We start from the raw sequence: 22,990 nt of genomic DNA, 5'->3' as shown, positions 1-22,990 counted from the left end.
CGCCCGCCAGGTCAGGTCCGACAACCAGCCGAGCCGAACAACCTTGTGTCTCCTCGTTGCTGGCTGGGCTGGCTGGCTGGCTGTACCTGCTCCTGGCTGGCTGGCTGGCGGGGTGCCTGGCGACACGGCACGGGTTGGTACGGGTTGGTGCGAGGCGAGGTGTGCACCACGCTGTGCACTGTAATCAATCGTCATGATCAATGCGCGGCGTCGGCCCGACGGGGCGGAGCGGGTGCGGCGTGGAGCGGCGTTGGGCGCGCGCGCGGGCTCCGAGAATGCCGCTGATGCATGTGGTGTTGGTTGTCGACTCGCTCCGAGCTGGTTGGTTGGTTGGTTGGTTGGTTGCCGGCTCGCTACTCCCGCCGCCTCAGAGATTAAGCTCACGCTAAGCTCGAGTTGGGTGATGCCACGGCGGGCGGGTGGGTGCGTGGGTGGGTGGCCTGGGTGGGTGGGTGCCTCGTGTCGTGGGTCACTCTGCGCGGGTCATTCAGGCCCAGCATTTCAGGCAGCAAGCAGCCTGCCTGCTGGCTGTCCAGGTCCGCACTGCAGCCACTTTGCCCAGTTTGTTAGCTCGGTGCTGGCTGACTTGCCTTGCTTGCCGGGTTTTGCATCATCATGACCATAATCAAAATGCAGCAACTGGCCCAGGCAGCCAGCCAGTCCACGACGGGCTGGTTCCTGGAACCTCAATTATCACGCCCAGTCGTCGCCCCCTTGCCCCTCCCCTCCCGCAAACGCGACGAATCGAGCCTAGTCACCGCTAGCTGCTGCGCAAATGGCGCATTGGCGCGCATGGCAGCGCATGGCATCACACCAATGCATGGGTACTGGCGTCAAATGGCTAGCGTGTGGGTGGGTGCTGCTGCGGAGCCTTGTTGGGCTGCATGCTGCATGCTGCATGAATCCAGCGGGGGCGGGGCAAGGCAAGGAAGGCGCAGGGCGACGAGCAGTGTGCGTGCGTGCCATTGCAGCGTCCTTCTTCCTCGACGACGCCCGGCCGAGCCTAATCTAGTCGTCGAGATGCTGGCTCCTGCCTTCCTTCCTCAGCCCCCCGCCGCCGCCGTCGTCGTCACTTTTTTTTTTCACCCACCGCGTGGTTGCTGGTTGCTGTCGCCGCCGCCTGAATATTGTCAGCCAGGGGGGGGGGGCACCTTGCCTCGGGGGCCTGCCTCGTTGCCTTGCCCCCCTCGCCATCGCCCGTCCCTGGTGCCTTACTCTACTATCAAGGCACGCGTCTCGTGTCGGCCCTTTGTGTGTCGCCCCTCTCGTTGCGTCGCTGCCTCGTCGCTCCTTCCTTCCTCGCCTCCCCCCCTCTGCCCCTCATATCGTGCCGTGTTTTTCGTACCTTGCGACACGTCGGATGCTTGTAGAGCGACAGTGCCAGACAGCGCCGACGCCGTCGCCGACCCGAGTGTGCTACCGTGTGCCGCCGCAGTGCCCATCGCGTGCCGTGCCGTGTGTGCCCTCGCGGTCCTCCCCTCCTCGTCTCCTCCCCGGAATGTCTCCCCCTCCCCCCTCCCCCAGTTGACCCAGTCTACCCATTCCTTTGACGCGATGCTGTTACATTTTGCGTTCCAGGTCCCACTGTAGTAGCTGGTGCTGCCGCCGCCGCCTTCCTCCTTCCTCGCCGCCGCTCGCTTCGTCACTAGTCCAACCTTGTTTTTTTTCCTCGTCCCCTCGCCTCCTCATCTTGCCCCTCTGCCGACCTGTTCCTCGCCCATGCCCCTCGCATCCCATCCCAACTGGGTGTGTTTGGTGCGTATTTTGGGTTTGGCACCATTGGCGCACCAGCAACGGCACTGCTGCCAGACGACGACCACCACGACCACGACGACCGACGCATGACCCATTTCAACCTACTTGCGCGTAAATCGATCCAGTGACAACCCATTGTCGTTGGTTGACGTCGTCGACGACGGAGACGACAACGACCTATTACTACTACTGCTGCGACACACACACACTAGGTTGAAACGAAACCACGCCCTCTTTCATCAACGCTACTCGCTTCAAGGCTCCTGCTAGGCTCCCCCCTCCCCTCTCCCATTGCATCATATATCATCAAGCGCGCGCCAACGGGCCGCATACCTCGCAACGACCAACAGACCCCACTTGTCCCCCTCTCGCTCGACCTTGACTACAACACTAGTCTCGCCTCGACTCGACTCTCCCTCGCCCCCTCGACGTGACCAACGCGTATATCATCGACGCTAGACCCAGACCCCTCGGCCAAACTACGCCCCCCACCACCACCACCCATCATACCACACCTACACCCCACGCCGACGTCGTCTTCTCCGTCGCAACTTTTGACCTTGTTGTTGTTCAACCCGCACAAGCTACGCTACTACTTGGCACTAGCTCGTGTCCGCACACGACGAGTCCGGATCCAACGAATACCCGTTACCTCATCGCGCCGTTTGCCCACTTTGGACACTAGACAATCGACCCGTCCGTTCTGGTCTGGCCTCTGGCTGGCTGACGATCACTTTGCAACAACGGAGCACCTTAAATAGCGCGTGCCCAGCCTTCGCTATAAACCACCACCACATCACACCGCGTCGCCCTTGCCCCCCTCCCTTGTTTGCCGCCCATCGCAACAATACTACCCCTCACCCAAACCATCTCATGTCTCCTCGGTGACTCTTTGCTCGACAACTTTGAGCCTTAGCCTTAGCAGCACCACGCCACCCGCGAACGCGTCGACCACCACGCAACGCCCGACAGCATGGTCCTGGATATTGTGGTTCAGTCAAAGCACAGCAACACTGCCAGAGTGTTTCCTCATTCAGGTGAGTGACCGCGTAGTGGCGTACAGGGAAGGTGGTAAGAGGCGCGGCGTGAGGCGCGGCGACGAAGAAGGACAAAGGTCGAAGTAAAGGGTGGAGGCGGCGGCGGCGGCGTCTCGCGTCGCCGGCCGGTTTACCTCTCTTGTTTATTGCTACTGCTGGCGACGCCGCATGCAGTGCGTGCACGCGCTGCATCGCAACGCACGCAGCACGAAACGCACGTATGCCAAGCACGCACGCGCATCACATTTGACCCCCTTCCCCACGTGGAGCGCGTGCATTGGAATGGCACAACGCACATCGCACCCCGTAAATCTCAGCACACCCCGCTCACACCCACCCCGCAGGCTTCTTTGGCGTCACACCGGTCATCATTGCTGGCACCCTGCACATGAAGCTGCCTGCCGAGGTCAAGTCGCTCCCAATCCGATCAATACAAGTCGCCGCAACATGCTACGAAACAAAAGACCCTGGAACCATCAGATCTTCCGCTGGCGAACACATCCTGTGGGAGAAGCGGAGATATGTTTGGCAACCACCCCCTGGCCAAGTCGAATCATTGATCACAGAGGACTGGGACATTGACTTTAGAATATCCATCCCGCCCGAGGCCGCCGACTTGACAAAGAGCACCCAGCTCCTGCGCGAGTGGAGGGCACAATGGCGGCTCGAGATTTTAATCGAGCACAAGCCCATCAAGTATGTCGGCGAGGGCATCAGCCGCCGCTTCACCCTCAACCTGTACAACCACCGCACCCCACCCCCCGCCGCCACCCCGTTCCCCACTGGCGGCATTGCGACGTCCGGCAAGGACCTGGCGTCGACCTCGCACGTCTTCCTTGCTCCGCCAACAAGTGCCTTTGGCCCTGGCGACAATGTACCTCTTGCATTTGCGGTGCGCGTGGCCGACCCGTCCACCTCGGTGCGCAAGGTCCAAGTGATCCTCGAGCGCCGCCTCGAGGTCTACACCCTCGACCGAGGTACCTCGGGATCACGCGGACCATCACCCGACGACGACGACACGGGTAGTATCGCGCCGCCAACAACGCATAGGTCGCACATCTCCAACCTGTTCAACCGCAGTTCCTCCCCACGGCGCTTGAACGCCGCTGCCAGTGCGAGCAGTGGCAACCTCATCTCCACTCAGGACTTGGAGAGCTACACGACCCGCGCGTCCGTCGCCTCGACCACCTTTACCACGTCCACCCGCCGCCCACCAAAGGTCGAGATCCACAAGGTTGGCGTTTCCGAGTGCGAACTGACCAGCCGGGGCGAGAGCGGCTCGTACTGGGCTGTTGGCAACATTGCGCTGCCGCGCCGCCTTCCGAACGGAGGGGCCTGGGACATTGGCGAGTCGGGAAGCACGCCGCTGGCGCGAATCTCGTTCAGCCTCTACACCAAGGTGTGGGTCAAGACCAAGAGAGGCAGCTCGCCAAAGGAGACCGTGTCAGCTCCCGTTGCTCTCACAATTGTCGGCGTTCCCGAAGAGGACAGAGCAAGGGCAGCACAGGCAAAGGCGACCCGGGAGGAGGCTCGCGCCGCGCTGGCCGAAGCCCGTACTTCATCACGCGCCCACCTCAAGCCAGCCAGGCGCACCGGCAAGAGCAGCAGCCAGCTGTATCTGCAGGCTGGAGACGTGGACATTTCTTCCGAGCACATTGCGTCCATTTCGCGGGCGTCGTTACCGCTCGACAAGAATGGGCGGATGGCGTCGCCAAGCGCGTCGCCGCCCGACAGCACGCCGCCCGTGGCGTTGAGACCCATACTGTTACGCCACGACGGCGACGGCGACCACATCCGGAACCCGCACTCGACCATCCAGTTTGTACCGGCGCCCGACGCCATGCCGGTATCCCCCGCGTCGACTGTGTCGTCATCTCGCGGCGGCAGCGGCGGCGGCATCCAGCTCCCGTCCCTCCAGTCCATCTTCCCGTCCGAGCTCTACCCCTCGCCTGCGTCGCCCCAAAGGTTTGCGGCCCACGAGTACACTGGGTCGCCCCACTCTCCCACCGCGCCGTTACTCCCTGTCCCGATGGAAATCCTCGACTCGGAGCAGGGGCACGACGAGTCGTCGTCGTCTTCGTGGCACGAGTCGCCGCACGACTCGTCGTCGTCTTCGTCTTCCAACTCGCAGTACCGTCACGCAAGGACGGCTATTGGCGGGCGGCGCATTTCATCGACGACGAGTGACGACGAGGAGCAGCCGTTGCGCAACCGTCCCCGTCTTGGCGCTGCCGCCACACCGCAGCGGCCCAAGACCCGCGCGCCGCTGCCGTCGCTTGACGCGCTGGGTTTCGGCCTTCCCGCTCTGCCTGAGGACTACCGCCCGCCGTCGAGCCGAAGGCCGCGTACCGCGCCGTCTTTCAGTGCGTACTCTGCCTCTGGCATGGCGCGTGCTCCGCCCCCACCGCCCCTGTCCGGTGCCATCTCGCACGACATGGGCGCCATCTCGCACGACGCGAACAAGACGCCGACGCAGGAGTACCCCCACCCCCAGGCATTCTCCGACTCGCGGGCGCCGTCCAAGCGTCCGTCGACGTCGGGCAGTGTCTTTTCTCTGATGCGGACGGCCCCGCCGTTTGGCTACTCGTCGTAGGCGCCATGTCCGCCAAAATTTCCCCACCTGTTCTCCTCCCCCATCGTTGTTCCATTGCATGCCGTCTGGCCACTGTTTCATTTAAGCATTTGCATGTATCTAGAGTGTGTCGAAGCCTAGTGAAGCCGAGCGCAGCGAGGCGAGCGAGGCGGGAGGTGCGGAGGTGTGGGGGCGAGGGCAGGTAGCGGGGTTGGCTGGAGTCGGCAAAGTGGTCGAGTCGGGTGCCAAGTGCCACTCTTGACTCGGAAGAGGGTTAGCCGGTTCCGACGGGCAAGTGACTGCACTGATGACTTGGGGGCCAGCAACAACAACACGTCTCACCATCTGACACTGTTCAGCGCCAGAATGCCAGTAACACGCAGCGCAAGCAAGCACGGCGGTGCCGCCGCTCCCAAACCCCCTCCCCGTGCGTCGCCGTCCAAACCCAAGCCCAACCGCAAATCCGCGCCCGCGTCCAACCCCACACCCGCGGCCGACGACGAAGCCTATACATTCTTCTACGGCTGGGCGAGCGGCCCGCTAGCGCCCCTAAGCCAATGGCACGCCCCCTCCCAGCCCTTCCACGATCCGCAGTATCCCGGGCGGCACTTCAAGACGGCAAAACACTACATGATGTTCCGCAAGGCGCTCGTCTTCGACCCGGCGCAGGCGGACGCGGTCGTCGCGGCCGAGACGCCGCGCGAGGCGAAGGCTTTGGGCCGGGCACTGCCTGGTTTCGATCGCGCGCGGTGGGATGAGGTCGCGGACGAGGTGGTTGAGACGGGCAACTATTGCAAGTTTGGCCAGTGTGCAGGGCTTTGGGAGGTGCTTAGGAAGACGAAGGGGACGCTGGTTGAGGCTAGTCCCCGGAACAGGATCTGGGGGATAGGTTATGGACGGGAACGGGCGCTGGAGAATCGGGAGAGGTGGGGGACTAATCGGTATGTCTGCTAGGTGGGGAGGTGCTGACGCTGCAGGATGGGGTTGGCGCTCACGCGCGCGAGGGACCGGTTGTTGGCTGAGCGAGGTGTGGCGACGGCCGAGGCGGAGGAGATGGAGAAGCGCGAGAAGGGGGGCAACGACGCCGAGGTCGGCGACGACGACGGCACGAACTAGACTACGATGCATGCTGCTGCTGTCAATAGCACTACTACTGCTGCTGCCCTGCCTAGAGGCCATCTCGCGTGGCTCAGCCACGCCTCCGCGCCGCCACGCACGCCAAGCTCATCGCCGCCCTCGAGCTCGGCGTCTCGCGCTGCGCGCTCACGCCGCGCTCACTATGCGTTGACGCACTGGCTCCGCCGATGCTCCCAATACGCAGCCCGCATCCGATCCACCTCGCTCGCCAACTGCCCAAAGACAGCACTCGCGTCCGCCAGCTGCCCGCCCTCGGCGAGCGTATCAGCCAGAAACTCGAGAGCGAGCGGGACAGGCAGCGGCGTGTCGACGCTCAGCGGTCCCTCGCGGGTAGGGTAGCCCAGGTCCAGCTTTGCGGCGGGGACGGGCACGGCCGCGCCGGCGAGATACGGCGTGAGGGCTGGCAGGATCGTGTCGCGCGGCGCGTTGACCGCGCGGATTATGCCCCGCAGGTAGTTCCACGCCGAGGCGTTGTGCGGGATGCGGTGGATCTCGGTGAGGGCGTATCTGTGCGAGCGTCAGCGAGCGCGTAGCGCGAGCTGGCGAGCGGAGTGCCGGCGGCACTGCGACCTTCGCTCCGCTAACTCATCCCCCAAGCCAACTTACTCGATCTCCTCCCTCCCGTCATTCTCCAACCCAACAGCCCCCGGCCGCGCAACGCGCAAGAACCAGCGCCACCCCCACGCCGAGTTATTCCGCCCATCGGCCGCAATGAGGCCCTCGCACCAGTCGAGCTCGTCGTCCCACTGCTGCGGGGAGATGCGGCCCAGGTCGGAGAAATGCGAGTACAGCCAGTGGATGTATGTCCATGTGTGGTAGTTTTTCGGCTCGGGGATGAAGGTTGCGTGTACGAACTCGATCTCGGGGCGCGGGTCGGCGGGGGAGGCGTGCGAGATGAGGGAGAGGCGGTGGTGCCTTCGTGAGCGAGCGCGCGTCAGCGCGCGAGCGAGGGAGGGTATGGGGGCACGGAGTGAGGCGGCAGTCTCCTTAGGCATCGCTTGCCTGGAGCCTGACATCGCCGGGCCGCGCCGCGCCACGACTCACCAAACCTGGTACGACTTGAGATTCTGAACCGCGTACTCGTCGAGAAACTTGAGTTCAGCGGCCACCGCGTCGTCGCCGAGCGCGAGGACCGTCTGGAAGCGGTACTGCCTGCGGGGGGGTGCATTAGCCGTCATCTGCCTGCTGCGGCGTGCCTCCCGGCGCTACTCACCACACCGTGTAGTGCGCCGCGTTCAACGAAAGCAGCGTCCGCGTGAGGTCGAGGACGCGGGGCGACTTCTCGCCCGAGGCGACGACGGCGCGGAAGTAGTCGCTTGCATCTTTGTCTGGGGGGTGGGGGTGGGAGTGAGCAGGGCTTGGGGGTGAGGTACTGGACGCTGCCGGGCTAGCGCCCGCCCGCCTCCGCACTCACACTCCTGCGTGTACATGATCGGCACGAGCGCGTTCGGCGCGTCGGCCTGCGGGATGGGCGTCACGTCTGCCCATTCTGGGCGCTCGCCGAGGGGGATGTAGGTCTGCGCGACGCGAGCGGAGCGAGCGGCGTAGGGTGCGATGTGGTGGGGTGGCGACAGGTAAAGGCAGGAGCGTCGTCGTGACGGCCAGTCGCGGTGTGAGTTGGAGATGATGCCGTGACGATACGAGCGAGGAGGTTGGATCAGCATGACACTCGCTCGCCGCCCTCGCCGTACTCACCATTCTGTTCTGCTCTCGCTGAGTGATGAAGACACGACGAGATGGCAAGAGAAAGGACGACGAGCAGAGTACAATGCTGCGTTGCTGCTCGTCGTCGTCGAGGAGGAGAACAATGAACGACAAGAGTGACGCACGGGCGGGGCGGAGAGCGGTGGATCTCCGTGCCGTACCGAACATGACGCCGACGCCGAAGCTGGCGGCGCGGCGATCAGCGAGCAGCAAGCATCTGGCAACTGTACATATCGCTTCTCGGCGTCGAGCAGCGCCGACAGACACCATGCACCTCGCTCCCGCTACAGCCTGGCACGCCGTCTCGCGCCGCTCACCGCGCGCGCATCCTTCCACCTCGTCGCTCGTCCCGAACAATGATCTCATCCCCCCTTGGCAGCTTCGGTCGAACAATACGACGCTGACCCGCGCCAACGCCCACATGGCACCCCACGCTGCTGCTGCACAGCGCACGACTCCAACTACTGCTGCCCCACACTCTCATACTGATTCTCGGTGACACGCGGTGCGCTCGGCCCGGGCAGGGGCCAGTGCGGCGGCGGCCACGGCGCAGTGTGGGACTGACTGACCGACTTGAGTCTTCGTCTCAACGGCTGTCTGTCTCCTTGCTTGATTGCTTCAACACCACCACCACCACGACATGCCGCCGCGCAAACCCAAGCCCAAGCCCCGCCCGAGCCGACCCCGCAAGCCAAGCTGCACGCCACACCTGGTCGCGCACTCGCTCCTCTCGCGCCCCGACGACCCCAAGAAGCTGCGACACGCGCTGGCAACACTGCGCTCGCGCGCAAAGCTGCCCCCGAGCGCGGCGTACACGTGCTGGCACACCGTCGCGTTCCCGACGCCCGACCTGCGCCCCGGGGAAGAGCTGCGCGCCGCGCCCGAGGCCGCGGCGTGGCGGCTCACCCACGCCATAGTTGCGCCGGGCGGGCTCGCCAGCCCCGGCTCTGGCTCCTCCCCCGTGTCGCCGGTCGACGAAGCCGACACCGCCCCCGACCCGCTCGTGCTCTCCGCCGCCCTCGTCGACGTCCTCCTCACCGACGACGAGTTCGACGCCCTCGACGCGCTGTACCCGCTCGTCCCCGGCGTCGACGTGACCGCCGCCACCGCTGACGGCCCGCACGCGTACGAGGTGCGCGGGGAGCGCACGACAAACTACCTGCTTGACCTGGTGGCGCGGAGCCTGGCGACCGCCGCAGCCCACTCGTGCGTTCTCTTCGTGTCGAATGGCGAGCGGCACGTGCGCGTGTCCGGCCTGCGCGGGTACGCGTTCGTGTTCGGCGACGGCGCCGACCAGACCCCTGGGCCAATGTTTGATCGGTCTATTGGGTGGCGTGCGGGCGGAGAGGTGGTCCGGCCCGGCGCCCACGTCAAGCTCTTCACGGCGCTGCTCGACGCCGCGGTCGAGGTCGTCAACCAGGGCGCCGAGGTCGAGTAGCGAGTAGCCACCGACGACCGACGCGTTACACCGCACGTCACGTCGCTCGCACCGCCGACCGCCGCCCGAGCATCGCCGACGACGCCTCGCCGTGGCGCCGAGGGTTGAACCGCCACCGAGCGCCACCGACGCACGACGCCGCTCGGCCGATCCCGCATGTGTCGGGGCTTGGCGGGCGCCGCGAGCACCCGCGCACCAACGCCCGCTTCTTGCCACCGCCTGCCTGCCAGCGTCCGTGCCATGCCGACGAGAGGGGAGGGGTAGGTGGGTGGTTATAGCTGCTTGATATCCGAGGACAATCTCACTTGCCCTAGCCCCACCTCTCGCCTCACCATGACCCACACGCGCACCCGCCGCATCACGCTGCCCCTCGCCTCCCCGCCGCACTGCAACATCCTCACCTCGGTGGTCGAGGACGCGCGGCACATCCAGGACCCGACGACGCTGTCCGAGTTCCTGGCGCTCGACGAGGTGCGCGAGCACCTCGACTGTTCGCCGTGGCTGCGGCGCGGGTTCCAGCCGGCGTCGACAAAACTGCCCACGCCGCTCACCTGGGCCATCACGTGCGATAGCGGCGACGGCGAGGACGAGATTGCGAGCTGTGCACTTGTCGAGGACATCAGCGACGCCGAGCTCGACTACCTCGACGCCTGGGCGCTCGTCAAGACGCCCCACGGCCCGCTGCCCTTCACCGTCGGCACAGAAGGCGAGTTCACGTTCCGTACCTCTGGGCAGGCAGTGTTTCCCTACGAGCGGGGCCACGCGGCCCTCGCCCTCGTCGCGCGCGGCATCGCGCTCTCGGCCGCCCTCGACGTGCCCGTGTTCCTCAGTAACGGCCGCCGCACGTTCCAGTGCGATGCGCGCGACGACGCGAGCGTCATGACCTCGCGCACGTTCGGGACGCGTGCCGACGGCGCCACGGTGCGCGAGGACGTCGATCACGAGCTCAGCCTGTTCGCGTGGCTTGCCGGCCAGGCATTCGAGGTGCTGCATAAGAAGTAGGCGTGTCCGAGAGAGGGGAGTCGAGGAGAAGGGAGCATACATGTTGTAGTTGAGCCTGCCTGTTGTAAGATCTGCTCTGCTTGGCACCGGCGTATCCCGGCCCGGGACCAGCCGACCGCCACACGGCGCCCGCCGGGGGCAGTCGCGTGGTGAAGGAGAGCCTAGTCGCGCGACAACGCTGCACTACTCAGAGTGGCACTCGCCGTGCTCGATCACGCCCAATGCTCTAGCAAGGAATGGACTGGCACTGGGCCCGCTTGGCATGCGTGAGCGTGATGACTGTGGCATTCTCCGCAGTCACATCGAAGTAGCCGGCACCCCTGTGCCATGATGGCTCTCTCTCCCGCCGGCAAACGCACTCCCCACCACAAACTGCGGATGGCATGGCATCTGAGCAGAGATAGCCTCCTCGGTTCCCAGCAGCATGCATCAGATCCCAACCCACACGATTCGCAGCCATCTAGAAGTTCTGGTCGTGCGGTTGCGGCAAACGTGAGAATCTGCACAGGGGAAAGGCACATCTCCTCGGCCAAGCTGCCCGCGCCAAGAGAAATCACTCACGCCGTTTCCTGGCTTGGCAAAGTGTTGGCGTAACGTAAACAACTGCGCGTGGCGATGCTGCCTAAAATTCAATGTGAATGCATGGTGGGGTGCGTGCATGTGCGCATGTGCGAGGATGCGGAGCTACTGCTACAGCGCCCGCCGCGAAAAATGCATTGTCCGTGGGGAGGGAGGGAATGGAGGGTGGGTGGCTACAAACAGAGCTTAGAAGAGGGCAGCGGCAGCAGCGACAAGCACAACGAGCGCCGAGATGGGCGCGACGGCACCGGCGCCACTGGGCTTGCTCGAAGCGCCGGCCGACTCGCCAGCACGCGAGGCAGTGTTGGCGCCGCTGGCGCCCGAGGCGCCCGAGGCACCCGACGACGCAGCAGCGTCGGTAGGCTTGCCGGTGGCGATGACGCTCGAGGGAGTCGTGACGGTCGCAGGCGTGGTCGTGGCGAGGCCAGTGACAGCGGCGGCCGAGCCCGAGCCCGAGACGTGGACAGTGGGCGCCGACTTGACGAGGAAGTTGGCGGGGTCGATGCCGTTCGAGATGGACGAGAACGTCTGGCAGTTGGACGTCTTGGGCCAGTACGCGGGCGCGCCGGGCGTGACGAGGTCGCCGACCGTGTACTGGGGCGGGTTGTTCTTGTCGGTCCAGCGCTGGCGGAAGGTGGAGAAGTCGCCGTTGGGCAGGGGGTACAGGCCGGGAGGGGCGGCAGGCTCGCCCTCGCAGAAGGTGAAGGTACCGTTCGTCGAGTACAGGTCGGGGATGGCCATGACGAAGCGGCAGCCCATGATGTCGAGCTTGTGCTCGCACTGGAGGCCAGAGTTGACCTTGTCGGTGCCGGCCGTGCAGATACGGAGACAGAACTGGTCAAACGACACAAACGACATCCACTCCTCGTAGAACGTGTCCTGGCCCGTAGCGAGGTTGGTGGTCACGTTGCCGCCGATGGGGTTGCCCTCGTTCTTCTCGCCGTGGGGGTCGAGCTCTCCGCCAGTGTCGCCGGCGGGGATGTTGATGCGCGTGCCGTCCCAGAAGCCGTGGATCTGGACGTAGAGCGGCGTCTTGATGACGTGCGCCGAGTGGATCGTGCCGTCGGGGATCAGGCGGGCACCGTTACGCGGCTGCGTGCAGTAGGCGACGACCGAGGGCTCGACGTTGCCGATCAGGCTGTCGGGTCCGGGCTCCATAGGGCCGTACATGCAGAAGTCGTCGACGCCGTTCAGCGACAGGAGACGCGAGAGCGAGGTCTGGTTGACCTGCGCGCCGATGGGGTAGAAGCCCGGGCGTTCGGGGTTGGTGGGGCCGTTGGGGAACTTGGCGAGGACACCGGGCGCCTGGGGGTTGGGCGTGCCGTACGAGTAGTACGAGGGAGCGCCGGTAGGAGCGTTCGTGATGGCCGGGCCCCAGGTGCCGGCGCCGGCGTCGGCAGCACCAGTGGCGACCGTTGTGCCGGCGGCAGCAGGAGCGGTGGTGACCGACGAGGCGGCGCCACCGGCAGCGGTGCTGGCCGTGGTCTGGCCGTTGACGAGCGACGCCGCGAGAAGGAGCGTGGGGGGGACGAGGGCGAACATTTCACACAAGACGATGGGGAGCCGGCATGGTGCGGCGGGCACGACTGGTCCTTTATACTCGCCGCTGTCTGCGCGCGACTGCGACGCTCCGCTGCGCGTTGCAGTGTTTGGTTGGCTTGACCAGCTCGACGTTTGCTTGGCAAAACAGCGGCACGCGCAAGTGCAACACCTGTAGCAAGGGATAGTTGCCTGCCGCTGGCTTGGCTTGTTCTCGGCGCCCAGATTTCTGCGATCTGGGGCAGGTGGAGCCACCACAAGAGACAGGGTGCAACCAGGGTGAGGTAGCCGTGTGGCCCTGGTTGCCGACGACGTCACTCACCTTTTGAAAAGCAGCCACTCCACCCATTCAGCGGGTGGCCCAGTACATTAGGAACGGGACACGGGCAAGCAAGTGGCTTGGAGCTTGGCGGCACTGGTCCGGTAACGCTGGCCTCGACTTCTGCAAGGAGGTGTGAGTTTCGTGTGGTGCATGTGCAGCGGCCGTGGTTTGTTGCATCAACCCATGAAACAGTGCCGTTCTAACAGCCTTGCTAGGTTAGTCTTCCCAACGGCTGTTCCGGCTCGTGAGAGGTGGGCACGACGCTTGCCTGACGTTAGCGGCTTGGCAAAAGCTGACGACAACAGGATTTGGTTGACATGCACTCTCTGGCACCAACAAGCCGGTGCGACTTTCTATTCAACCTCTCGGCCAACTGGAGTCGTCAGCTTAACCATGGATCCAGACTCACACTACTCTTAATACGCAACGCCGACCTGCATCCTTGCCCATGCAGTGGCCGCCATCATCTCACAAAGACCGAAGCCTTGTCCAGCGCGCACGGTGCTCGCGTCGCGGCGGTAGCCAAACGTCTCGGACACGGCAGGGCAAGGCTGGGTCAAGCCGTCCCAGCACACCTGGAACGTACGCTCCTGGTTTGACACGAGAACGGGGCACCCGAGCTTCTTTGCCGCGCGCCCGGCGTCGACAACGATGCCCATTATGTGGTCATAGCTGGCTTCGGCAGCCGCGACGGCTTGCTTGGACATTCCGGTAGTGTCCGGCGGGACGGCGTGGCCCAGAGACAGGCTCTTCCAGCACCTGTCGATGTGGTCGAGATCGTCGTCGGTGAGGGACTGGAAGACGATTGCCGCGCACGCCACGCGACGACGGCGCGACTTGACAGTGTGGCGCGAGGGCTCCGGCGAAACGGTGTACTCCTCCAGGCGGGAGTAGTCGATCTCGGGTGTGGCGACAAATGTCATGCCGAGGACGTTATCGGACGGCGTCATGAGCGTCTGGAGCTGCTCCGCGCACGCGGCCTGCATCGACCCCGGCGATGTCCAGGTGGGGGTGGGCGAGGGCACCTTGACAGCGGGAGGGGCGGGCATCTCCTCCGTGAACGTAACGACGTGACTGAGGATAATGACATTGGGGTCATGGATCTGCTTGCTCGCACCAGCGGGGGACTGCACTGTCGGCTCGGCGTCCTCGGCAACATTGCAGTGGTGGTATAAGCGGACCTCGGGACACGCCTGCGGGGGGATATCGGCGCGGAACTGCGCGCTCTTGACCAGCAGGACCAGCTCGACCGGACTCATGAGGGTCGGCATCGTCGGCGTACGGGGACGAGGGAAGGGCAGCCGTGCCGGGCGCGACGAGTCGACGACGGGTGCATGCGACGCCGAGACCGAGCGCGTAAACTGGCGTGGCTGGGTCGACGCACGGAGGGTCGAGGGCACCATCGACATGGACGAGCCGCGCACGCGGCTGTGCTGGGTGCCGCCCTGGCCTGGGATACGGCGCGGCGGGGAAGGCTGGACGCCCGTGTCAACGCGCAGCTCAGGGCGGGTACGCGGGGTAGGGAAGGCGATCATGCCGACGACGCTGCTCGAGGCGGGGCTCGTGGCGGGGCTGGGGGCGCCGGCGCGGGCTTGACGCTGCGGCTCGGGCGAGGAAGCCACGCTTTCGTCGCTGTAGCTTGAGGCTGCCGAGCTGCTCGACGTATAGTCGGTGCGGACGGAGGCGGAGCGCGCTGGCGGGCTGTGGGCTGGCGTGCTTCCTATCGAGGAGCGCGGGACGAGGTACGGCAGGTTGATTGAGCTCTCGCGATGCGGCGAGGGCGAGGGCGGCGAGGAAGATCTCGATGGCGGGGAACGGTGGGACTCGGCGGTGGCGAGTGTCGAGCGCAGGCCGGAGGGTACATGATACCCGCGCGGCGGGGGGCTGTACATTTGAGCAGTGGGGTGAACAAGCAAGACTAGTGAGTAGAGTAGAGTGAGGAGGGTGTGAAGAGAGGAGAGAGGGGAGGAACAAGACGACGAGGGGTGGTGGTGAGAGGGCAAGATGTGATGTGATTAGGGGTCAACAACAATAACAATGGCACTTACTCTTGTCACCTCGTCTCACCCTCACTCTCTTACATCAGTCTCAGCATGGCTACACTACACAGTCTACACATACAAGCTACTCTACACAAGGCTCTGCCTACCTCCTCATGGCCCAGAACGCGTCGCCGACCATCAACCCAAACACGCCGTCGGTCCACGCCGCTGAGGAGCGACGGCTCCCACCACTGCCCGGGCGATGTACCTCGACAATCTCGCCGACTTCACGCCCAGCTTCCTCCTCGCGCTTGTCCTCCACGAGGGTCCCGTCGGCTCGTGTGCCGAAGCTCGCGCTCGCCCCGGCGGCGGCACAGCGTACGCTACGCCGCCCGTTGGACAGCCACACCCCGAGGCCGAGCGCGCGCGCCATGTCAATCCCGTCGTACACTAACTTGAGGGCGCGCCACCGCTTGTCGGTGTACGTTATCGCCTGGCGACCGCTCGCCGTGCTGACGGTGAACACTGGCACCGTGGGCGCAGGCGACGCGGGGATCTCGCCACTGATCCCCGCGCTCGGGGGGAGGAAGAGCGAGTCGAGGAAGTCAAAGTCGGCGTCGGTGAGCGTCTTCGTGACTACCGCGCCGGCAGCAACGTGGACTGCTGGCGCCGTAGGATCTGGGGCGGCATCGTCACCGGCGTGTTCGGGCGCAGAGTACACGATGGCAAAGGACAGCACGCGGGGCTTCTCGCGCGCCGGCTCGTCGGGCAGATCGGGCACTGGCCAGTTACTCCGGAGCCAAGGCTTCGCACCCGGCACGAGCAGCTCGCGGAAGGCGGGGAGGGCGAGAAAGTGCACCGTCTCATGCACAGACGAGAGGCGAGTGACGTGGGCGTTGAGCGGGTGGATAGCACGCGGCGGGACGTGAACCGGCGCATGTGGGCCGTGTGAAGAGGGCGGCGGGGGCGCTGGAGAAGCCGGCGGCGGTGGGGGCGGCGGAGAGTCGGAGGGCGGCGGCGCTAGCGGGCCCAGACGAGCGGCGAGCGGTAACGGCTCTGGCTGCTTGCGCTTGCGCTTCTGTGATAGCGGCGCCCCCGTCTTGACACTTAACGCGGTGAGGGGAACTCCGGTTGGGGTGCGTGGTGGGTGCGCCGCGGTCTGGGCAGGTGTCAGCTTGGACCAGGCGGCGTACTTACAAAGTGTGGCCGCGCCGGCAGGTTTGCTGAAGGAGGGGGTTTCATGCTGTTGTTGTTGCTGGCATTGTGCGCGAGTCGTCAAGAGTGATAGAGTGAAGTTGAGAGTGGAGGGTGAGGGGAAGATGATGGACAAGGGGACGTGCAGGCTGGGTGATCAGTGCGGAGAGGGCGGCGCTGGCTGGCCACGACGACGACGACAACGACGACGAGGACAACAACGACGACAATGACAATAACATTTGCTACACACACAATGACAATACAACCCACATGGAAAGACGACAACGAGCACACCACCGCCTACAGCATACACACACGCCCTTGCCCCTCATCATGTCGGCGCCAGTCCCCAACAACAACACTCGTGCTCTCACGCCACCCAGTCTCGGCGCTGACCCTTGCGCGGTCGAGCAGACGACCATGGGTCTGCATGGCGAGCGTCCGCCAGAGGCCCATCCCGCGCTCCTCTACTGCGCCGCCGCCCGCGCCGGCCACAGGACCCACCGGCTCACCTCCACGCGTGACGCCAAAGCTCGCGCCGACGAAGTCCGAGTTTGCGAGCACATGCCGGTGGCCATTCGACACGACGACCTCCAAGCCTAGCGCAGCAGACAGGCGGCACGCGTCATGCTTGATCGTCAGCGCCGAGGCATAGGGGTGCTCTGTGGCGCCGCCAAAGACGGAGCGACGCGGGCTCGTAGCGGGCGGAATGAGCGCCGCCGCTGCTGCCCCTGCGCCGTCGAGAAAGTCGAACTCGCCGTCCCCGATACGGTCGCTCACGATCGCTGCAGCCACAACGCGGGGCGAGCCCCCGCTCCCGGGAAGATGGCACACGACCGCATAGCTCAGGTGCGTGATATGTCTTGTGTCTGCTGCGAGCGGGCGCACGAGGGGGCACAGAGAGACGGGGTAGTTCTGGAGCAGCGTTGGCCGGCAGTTGTCCTTGAGCGGGGTGAGGAACTCGGCGTTGTGGAGGAGGTTCAGGAGGGCTCTCGGGGACGAGAGGTGGGTGCTGCTAAGGAGGTAGACAAGGGGCGTGTCCTGGTGTCAGTCAAGCTGTGACAGGGTCTGCAAACCTACGCAGGAGGGGTGCGAGTCGCGCTTGGCGACAGCAATGGGCATTGCAAGGGTCTGCAGGGGGTCGGTTTTGGCTCGCACAACTGACCTGACTGACTTACCATGCGTCGAGAGCCAAGCAAGCAGGCACTGCTGCACTGCACAACACTCGGTGGGTGAGTGGCGGGTGAAACGCGAAACGACGGGGCAGTGGCCGCAGCAACAGTAAATACCTGCCGAGGTGGTCGGTGACACCTCGCTTGTCACTGCTGTGCGCGTGCCCACCCCCCTTCCACTTCCCATTGTTCACGCGACCCAAGCTCCATTGTGCGTGCAGCACGGACGGCCTCGAGGAGTGGCGCAGGCGCAGGTTTCATCCTTCGCATGACGCTGTGGCGTGGTGCGCGTAGTGCGCGTGGTGGCTGCTGGCGGCTGGGGGCGTGCGAGAGTGGCGTGTTGTGTGGCTTCGGGAAATGCTTCGGGACAAGTGCTTGGGCGGTGCTGCGCGCTTTGCATCCTACGCCCATGCCGTCGGAGCGACAGGGTTCTCGGAGGGCTGTTTCTTGACGCCTAAGCATCTGGTCTGTGCCCCCGAGCTGCTCAAGGAGGGATGCACTCAAGCCGAAAGTGGCGTTGAGGACACAAGGTGCGTCCACTAACACAATAAGTAGACCTTGCCACTGCCACATAATCGACCGCCACCGACCATGAACCAGCCCGGTCGGGCGTCTGTCGGTATCTGTCACGCACGGCATCTACAAATGCCATCTGAGCAGACACTAACGACACTACTCGTCTTCCCATGACGACAAGATTCGTTCCGGGGCACTAAGGTTTTGAGTTTGACTGACCACGCGCGACTCATCATGTGGCATTCCACGGGTGGACACAAGGCCAGGTGACCGAACATTCCAACCCCTCCGTCCTCGACTTCTGTCCGCTGACTTTCGTTACTTGGAGGGTTGCAGCACATGCTGAACCTTCATTCTTGAGTGTATTGATTGAGGTCGGCCCTCGAGGCGGCAGGTCTCAATGCCGCGCTGTACCTCGACTTCCTGTCCCACGGCTTCAGTCCAACCCGGCGACAAACCAAGCCACCGGCACATGCCTCCGTAGCTAGCGCGAGGAACCATTCACTCGGTGCCGCAGTATATGACGCCAAGATAGCCCAGGTCCGGGTGACTCGCTCACCACACCACACATGTCACCCCCCGACTGGGCGTGCTCTGCCTATGCCCGCGAGGAGACCAAAGTTGCCATCGCCATCGGGCCGTGCGAGCGTTCCTCGCGGTAATTGCTTTGGCGTCGAGCAGGCAGCACATGGCGGATTGTTCGACGCCGAAATTTTCCGAAATCATCGAGCTAAACGGAGCTGGTCATGAGAGTGTGAGACGTCTCCCGTTAGTCACCGTCTTTGGCCGTATCATAAATAAGGAGGTACCGGCGAGGGAGGGCGGGGGCCACAACTCAGATCCCACTCTCCCTTCAATCACCTACCGCAATGGCCGACTTCCGCCCCATCATGTCTCTCCCAGGCGGTGACGACAACGGTGGTCCTGACTTCTCCCACCTCGGTTCTAGGACGGACAGAAGGCCTTACGGTGAGATGAATGACACCGAGAGAGCCACTGGCACAACCGGACTGACCCAGGGCAGGGTACACGGTCTGGCTCGTTCCCGAAGGAGCCGACGAAGTCGAGAGCGTCCAGAAGGACATTGGTGCCAAGACGTTCCAGGTCTACTCGGCAGCTCTGGACAGGCTCCCTGGCTCGGTGCCGGACAACAGGCGATACACCAAGCCGGCAGAGCAGCCGCAAGTTGGTGTGCTCATCCTTCCCGCGTCGGGGTGTGGCAGCTCGTCCCCCGAGGGCGTCAAGCGCATGACCCAGGGCGTCGTGGACGCGTACAAGGGCGGCTACATCCGCGTGGCTTTTGAGCCGACGAACAATGTCAGCGACGACGGTGGCTCGGTGCACGCTCAGATAGACGAGAAGAAGAGCGACTACGCCCAGCTCGACGAGCTGCGCACCGCGCTCAAGAAGCGTCTCTGGGGCCCGGCAGACGCCCACACGTCCGTCCCGACCCCGTATGTCCCCCTCCTCGAGGTCAGTCTGGTCGAGAGCTACCCCTCGCTCGGAGGCGACATCAAAGACAGGGGCCTCGTTGCCGTCCGCGAGCAGGCCAACCAGACGGCTAGCGCTTTCAACGGCGTCCTCTCCGCCCTCACACTCACCAAGGTGCTTGTCCTCGGCGCTGGTGAGGTTCCAATCGCTCCCAAGAGTTAGTCGAGCCAGACAACGAACCATGTAGTTGTGGAACTGTCCCATCAGAACAAAAGAAAGAATAAAAGAAGCAGCAATGAACGAATGATGCGGCAGGCATGTAGGAACGGCGTCCAGGTGATTATGCGTCATCGGAGGCGCGGCTCATAGACCTCGAGTCTCACTCAGTGCGGAGGCAGCTCAGGCCGACGGGGTCATACTGAATGGCGGTGCTTTGACCAGCTGAAACCATGACGACTTGTATACAGTCTGTAGCAACTTCGCAACCGCCACAACGGGCGAGCCCAATCCTCTTCGGCGGCTTCGGGCGCCGGTTTCTGTAAATGTCACGCTCGGCATCTACAAACGCCATCTGACCACGCATAAGCCATATGACTACTACCCACGCCGGAAGCCATCTGACCACAAACTAACGGCAATCCCACTACATACAAGAGAACTGGTCATATATGACGCGTGGGCGCAGGCTAATGCTGTTTCCGCGGCTATAAGGTTTTGGGTTTGGACAGATGTGTCATTGCATGCCGCGGGCCCGTAGCACCATGTGACCAAACATTCCGTCCGTCCGTCCTCGATGTTCAGTGCTCAACAATACTCACGTTGCCATCACATGCTCTACCCCCTCGTTCTTCAGAACTCAAGGTTATTTCGTCTTCGAATCACATGGTACCCTGCTTTGGGCCTTGAGGCTGCCCCTCGGGAAGGGGAATCTCAAACTGGCCGTCTGCTCACTTACAGTCTCGCCGCTACTACCCACGCCTGCACATGCCTCCGCAGCTAGCGCGAGGTACACTCCCATTCACGCAAAGGCGCACTATTCAGATGGACCAATATACGACGCCAAGGTAGCGCGGGTCATGCATGGGTGATCGACCACCATATCATGATCGGTCAGGTGGCTCCCTCGCGCAAGGCCTCTGCGCTCCCGGCGACGGACCACGCGTGCTCTGTCACCGCGAGGATGAGCGGACAAGCGCTCCTCACGGTACTTGCATTAGTGTCCAGCGGGTAGGGCAAGACGAATTGTGCGGCATTGACAAGACTCCAAACCCCTGGAGCTAGGAGGGTGCTCGTCACGGGAGCTTGGGAGGTCTCTGGTCGTCTAACGTCTGTGGAGGCATATAAGGAGCTGCCCGAGGTCGTGTTCAGCACCCACCCTCTTCTCCCAACCACCTCATTCACTACCCCAACTACTACCCCGACATGTCTACCTCCGACGATGACGAGATCGGATACGGGTCGCACCGCCCGATCGAAACACTGGAACCTCAGCTCGGCTCGAGGTACAGCAGCCGGGGACAGGGTGAGTGGGATGGTACAGAAGTGAATCGTCAGCACCAATCGTCTGACGCCACACGCGCAGGTTACTCGGTCTGGCTCGTTCCCGAGGGTGAGGAGGAGGAGGCGCTCGTCGGTGTCCAGAAGGCGATAGCCCTCAAGTACTTCCAGATCTACGCCGACTCCCACGCCAAGCACCCTGGTGCCACGCCCAAGGATAAGCAGTACACCGAGCGGCCGACCCTCCCCCCGAACGGCGTGCTCATCCTTCCGGACTCGCCGTGTGGGAACACATCGGACAAGGGCATCAAGATGATGATCAAGGGCGTGCTCGACGGGTACACTAGTGGTCCCATCCGCGTGACCTTCAAGGATACAAACGTCGTCTCGGAGAACGGCGGCACCGTGCACGCCGAGATCAAGGAGGAGCAGGATTATGCTAAGCTTGACGAGCTCCGCACCTTGCTCAAGAACCGTCTCTGGGGCCCCGCCGACGCGCGCAGGTCCATCCCGACGCCGTATGCTACCATCGTCGACGTCAGCCTCGAGGAGGGGAAATTCGGCCACTCCAACATGGACCCCGGCATGACTAGCGTCATGGTGGAAGCCGAAAAAATCGCTAAGCGGTATGGCGGCGTGCTTCCCGACCTCACTTTAACCAAGCTCCTTGTCGTCGGGGTTTGTGAGTTCCCGATCCCCGCCAAGAAGTAGTCAAGGCAGAAATGTGGCACACGGACGCGAAAAATTTGTGGAGAAAGTTGTTATGAATGCCCTTTTGCGACTGCCTCCAGCAGTGCCCAGGGGAGTGTAATGTCATTTCTGTGCTCAACCGCTTGTGCCAATGCCGCGGCATGATGCAGCAAGGGACGAACAGTCATGGGGTTACTTCCCAAGCTTATAGTGTCATGTGGCTCATTGGCGCACATGCCAACTGGACGTAAACCTAAAACTCAGGACGACAAGTGCGGATCTGGCGACGCGTTCCTAGACTCTGGCGCCATCAGCCCTTCTGTGATGGCGGAAGTCAGTCTGATCAGCATTGACACGGGCTCCCTTCGGGGATGCGACAACTGTGCATGTCGGAGGTTGCCGAGGCGATCGAGACATCAGCAACGTGTGCGCGCCCTCCCCTCGCTTCCGAGCGGTAGCGCTGGAGCTAGCTCCTAAGTTGTCATGTGAGTGTGTGAGAGGTCCCAGGTCGGCCAAGGTGAGTGGATAGCAGGTTATAAAAGCATCCCCGCGGCCGGTAGTGTTCAGCACCCTTCTTCCCTTCAAGCCTCTATCTCCCTTGTTAATCTCCACTCTGAGTATGGCGCCTCATCTCGGCTCGAGGACAGCACCTGGCCCCGGCGGTGAGTTGGTACAGCAGCGCTCAAGATCACTGTGCTGAGGTCCTGCAGGTTACTCTATCTATCTCATTCCGGAGGGCGATGAGCTCGAGAGTGTCATCGGTATCCAGAAGGCCATCGGGATCAAGACCTTCCAGATCTACGAGGACCATGTGAGAGGCAAGCCCGGTTACACGGCAAAGTACGGGCCGTACACCAAGCCGGCAGTGTACCCTCCGCGCGGGATTCTCATCCTGCCCGACTCATTGTGCGGCAACAGTTCGGCTGAGAGCGTGCTCCGCATGGCCACGGCGGTCGCGGAGGCCTACACTGGGGGCCACATCCGCGTGACCTTCAAGGACACGAACGTTGTGGGCGGCAGCGGCGGCTCGGTGCGCACCGAGATCAAGGAGAAGGAGTTCGACCACGAGCAGCTCGACACGCTCCGAACCGCGCTCAAGAACCGCCTCTGGGGCAATTTCGACAACAACAAGAAGATCCCCACCCCGTACCTTCCGCTGCTCGAGGTCAGCCTCGACGACGGCAAACCGGAGTACGACTACCCATGGGCGGACGACGGGGGCCTCACCAAGGTCATGGAAGAGAGCAGCAACACAGCCAAGCGGTACGACGGCGTCGTCCCCGACCTCACGTTGACCAAGGTGCTCGTCGTCGGGAACGGTGAGATTGGTGTCGCTCCGATCCCCGCCAAGAAGTAGTGCAGGCAGAACAGCGCGAACAGTAGTGGTGAAAATGGAATGAATGTTTATGCCACCGATGAC

General features: G+C 63.6%; 11 protein-coding genes across 11 annotated transcripts; 7 read left to right on the top strand and 4 right to left on the bottom strand.

The window, feature by feature from the left end:
• Positions 1 to 1,704: 1,704 nt before the first annotated feature.
• On the top strand, positions 1,705 to 5,500 carry LOC62_03G005124 (uncharacterized protein). The gene is made up of 2 exons (XM_062771650.1): positions 1,705 to 2,792; positions 3,137 to 5,500. Exons 1-2 carry the CDS (start codon positions 2,729 to 2,731, stop codon positions 5,383 to 5,385), a joined length of 2,313 nt encoding a protein of 770 aa, XP_062627634.1. The 5' UTR covers positions 1,705 to 2,728; the 3' UTR covers positions 5,386 to 5,500.
• Positions 5,501 to 5,730: 230 nt separating this feature from the next.
• MIMI_R617 (N-glycosidase) lies at positions 5,731 to 6,480 on the top strand (the record flags this gene model as incomplete). The annotated part of the gene is made up of 2 exons (XM_062771649.1): positions 5,731 to 6,290; positions 6,342 to 6,480. The coding sequence occupies 2 exons, from the start codon at positions 5,731 to 5,733 to the stop codon at positions 6,478 to 6,480; spliced, it is 699 nt and encodes a 232-aa protein (XP_062627633.1).
• A 5-nt stretch (positions 6,481 to 6,485) lies between these two features.
• On the bottom strand, positions 6,486 to 8,261 carry FTA (Protein farnesyltransferase/geranylgeranyltransferase type-1 subunit alpha). Its single transcript, XM_062771648.1, has 6 exons — positions 8,197 to 8,261; positions 7,916 to 8,018; positions 7,715 to 7,829; positions 7,546 to 7,653; positions 7,108 to 7,416; positions 6,486 to 7,008 (listed from the first exon to the last, which is right to left on the bottom strand). The coding sequence occupies exons 1-6, from the start codon at positions 8,197 to 8,199 to the stop codon at positions 6,642 to 6,644; spliced, it is 1,005 nt and encodes a 334-aa protein (XP_062627632.1). The 5' UTR covers positions 8,200 to 8,261; the 3' UTR covers positions 6,486 to 6,641.
• A 584-nt stretch (positions 8,262 to 8,845) lies between these two features.
• On the top strand, positions 8,846 to 9,643 carry LOC62_03G005121 (uncharacterized protein; the record flags this gene model as incomplete). Its single annotated transcript, XM_062771647.1, has 1 exon — positions 8,846 to 9,643. One exon carries the CDS (start codon positions 8,846 to 8,848, stop codon positions 9,641 to 9,643), a length of 798 nt encoding a protein of 265 aa, XP_062627631.1.
• A 240-nt stretch (positions 9,644 to 9,883) lies between these two features.
• Positions 9,884 to 10,645, top strand: LOC62_03G005120 (uncharacterized protein; the record flags this gene model as incomplete). The annotated part of the gene is made up of 2 exons (XM_062771646.1): positions 9,884 to 9,903; positions 9,958 to 10,645. The coding sequence occupies 2 exons, from the start codon at positions 9,884 to 9,886 to the stop codon at positions 10,643 to 10,645; spliced, it is 708 nt and encodes a 235-aa protein (XP_062627630.1).
• A 765-nt stretch (positions 10,646 to 11,410) lies between these two features.
• Positions 11,411 to 12,766, bottom strand: LOC62_03G005119 (uncharacterized protein; the record flags this gene model as incomplete). Its single annotated transcript, XM_062771645.1, has 1 exon — positions 11,411 to 12,766. One exon carries the CDS (start codon positions 12,764 to 12,766, stop codon positions 11,411 to 11,413), a length of 1,356 nt encoding a protein of 451 aa, XP_062627629.1.
• A 735-nt stretch (positions 12,767 to 13,501) lies between these two features.
• Positions 13,502 to 14,977, bottom strand: LOC62_03G005118 (uncharacterized protein; the record flags this gene model as incomplete). Its single annotated transcript, XM_062771644.1, has 1 exon — positions 13,502 to 14,977. The coding sequence occupies one exon, from the start codon at positions 14,975 to 14,977 to the stop codon at positions 13,502 to 13,504; it is 1,476 nt and encodes a 491-aa protein (XP_062627628.1).
• Positions 14,978 to 15,230: 253 nt separating this feature from the next.
• Positions 15,231 to 17,386, bottom strand: LOC62_03G005117 (uncharacterized protein; the record flags this gene model as incomplete). Its single annotated transcript, XM_062771643.1, has 3 exons — positions 15,231 to 16,226; positions 16,661 to 17,305; positions 17,345 to 17,386. 3 exons carry the CDS (start codon positions 17,384 to 17,386, stop codon positions 15,231 to 15,233), a joined length of 1,683 nt encoding a protein of 560 aa, XP_062627627.1.
• A 1,410-nt stretch (positions 17,387 to 18,796) lies between these two features.
• On the top strand, positions 18,797 to 19,605 carry LOC62_03G005116 (uncharacterized protein; the record flags this gene model as incomplete). Its single annotated transcript, XM_062771642.1, has 2 exons — positions 18,797 to 18,921; positions 18,977 to 19,605. The coding sequence occupies exons 1-2, from the start codon at positions 18,822 to 18,824 to the stop codon at positions 19,603 to 19,605; spliced, it is 729 nt and encodes a 242-aa protein (XP_062627626.1). The 5' UTR covers positions 18,797 to 18,821.
• Positions 19,606 to 20,805: 1,200 nt separating this feature from the next.
• On the top strand, positions 20,806 to 21,591 carry LOC62_03G005115 (uncharacterized protein; the record flags this gene model as incomplete). The annotated part of the gene is made up of 2 exons (XM_062771641.1): positions 20,806 to 20,905; positions 20,966 to 21,591. 2 exons carry the CDS (start codon positions 20,806 to 20,808, stop codon positions 21,589 to 21,591), a joined length of 726 nt encoding a protein of 241 aa, XP_062627625.1.
• A 598-nt stretch (positions 21,592 to 22,189) lies between these two features.
• LOC62_03G005114 (uncharacterized protein) lies at positions 22,190 to 22,927 on the top strand (the record flags this gene model as incomplete). The annotated part of the gene is made up of 2 exons (XM_062771640.1): positions 22,190 to 22,232; positions 22,281 to 22,927. The coding sequence occupies 2 exons, from the start codon at positions 22,190 to 22,192 to the stop codon at positions 22,925 to 22,927; spliced, it is 690 nt and encodes a 229-aa protein (XP_062627624.1).
• Positions 22,928 to 22,990: the final 63 nt, after the last annotated feature.

This window comes from Vanrija pseudolonga, chromosome 3 (assembly GCF_020906515.1).
Source record: "Vanrija pseudolonga chromosome 3, complete sequence".
Taxonomy (NCBI): domain Eukaryota; kingdom Fungi; phylum Basidiomycota; class Tremellomycetes; order Trichosporonales; family Trichosporonaceae; genus Vanrija; species Vanrija pseudolonga.
The sequence above is the reverse complement of the archived record's forward strand: the minus strand, read 5'-3'. Positions and strand labels throughout refer to the sequence as shown.

What these genes read in the sequence shown, in the direction of transcription:
- LOC62_03G005124 (XM_062771650.1), top strand. Translation starts at nt 2,729, where the DNA reads ATGGTCCTGGATATTGTGGTTCAGTCAAAGCACAGCAACACTGCCAGA. An exon ending in CAGAGTGTTTCCTCATTCAG is followed by an intron (nt 2,793 to 3,136) that starts GTGAGTGACCGC and finishes CCCACCCCGCAG; the next exon opens with GCTTCTTTGGCGTCACACCG.
- FTA (XM_062771648.1), bottom strand. An exon ending in GCGGCGCACTACACGGTGTG is followed by an intron (nt 7,654 to 7,714) that starts GTGAGTAGCGCC and finishes ACCCCCCCGCAG; the next exon opens with GCAGTACCGCTTCCAGACGG. An exon ending in GACGGGAGGGAGGAGATCGA is followed by an intron (nt 7,009 to 7,107) that starts GTAAGTTGGCTT and finishes ACGCTCGCACAG; the next exon opens with ATACGCCCTCACCGAGATCC.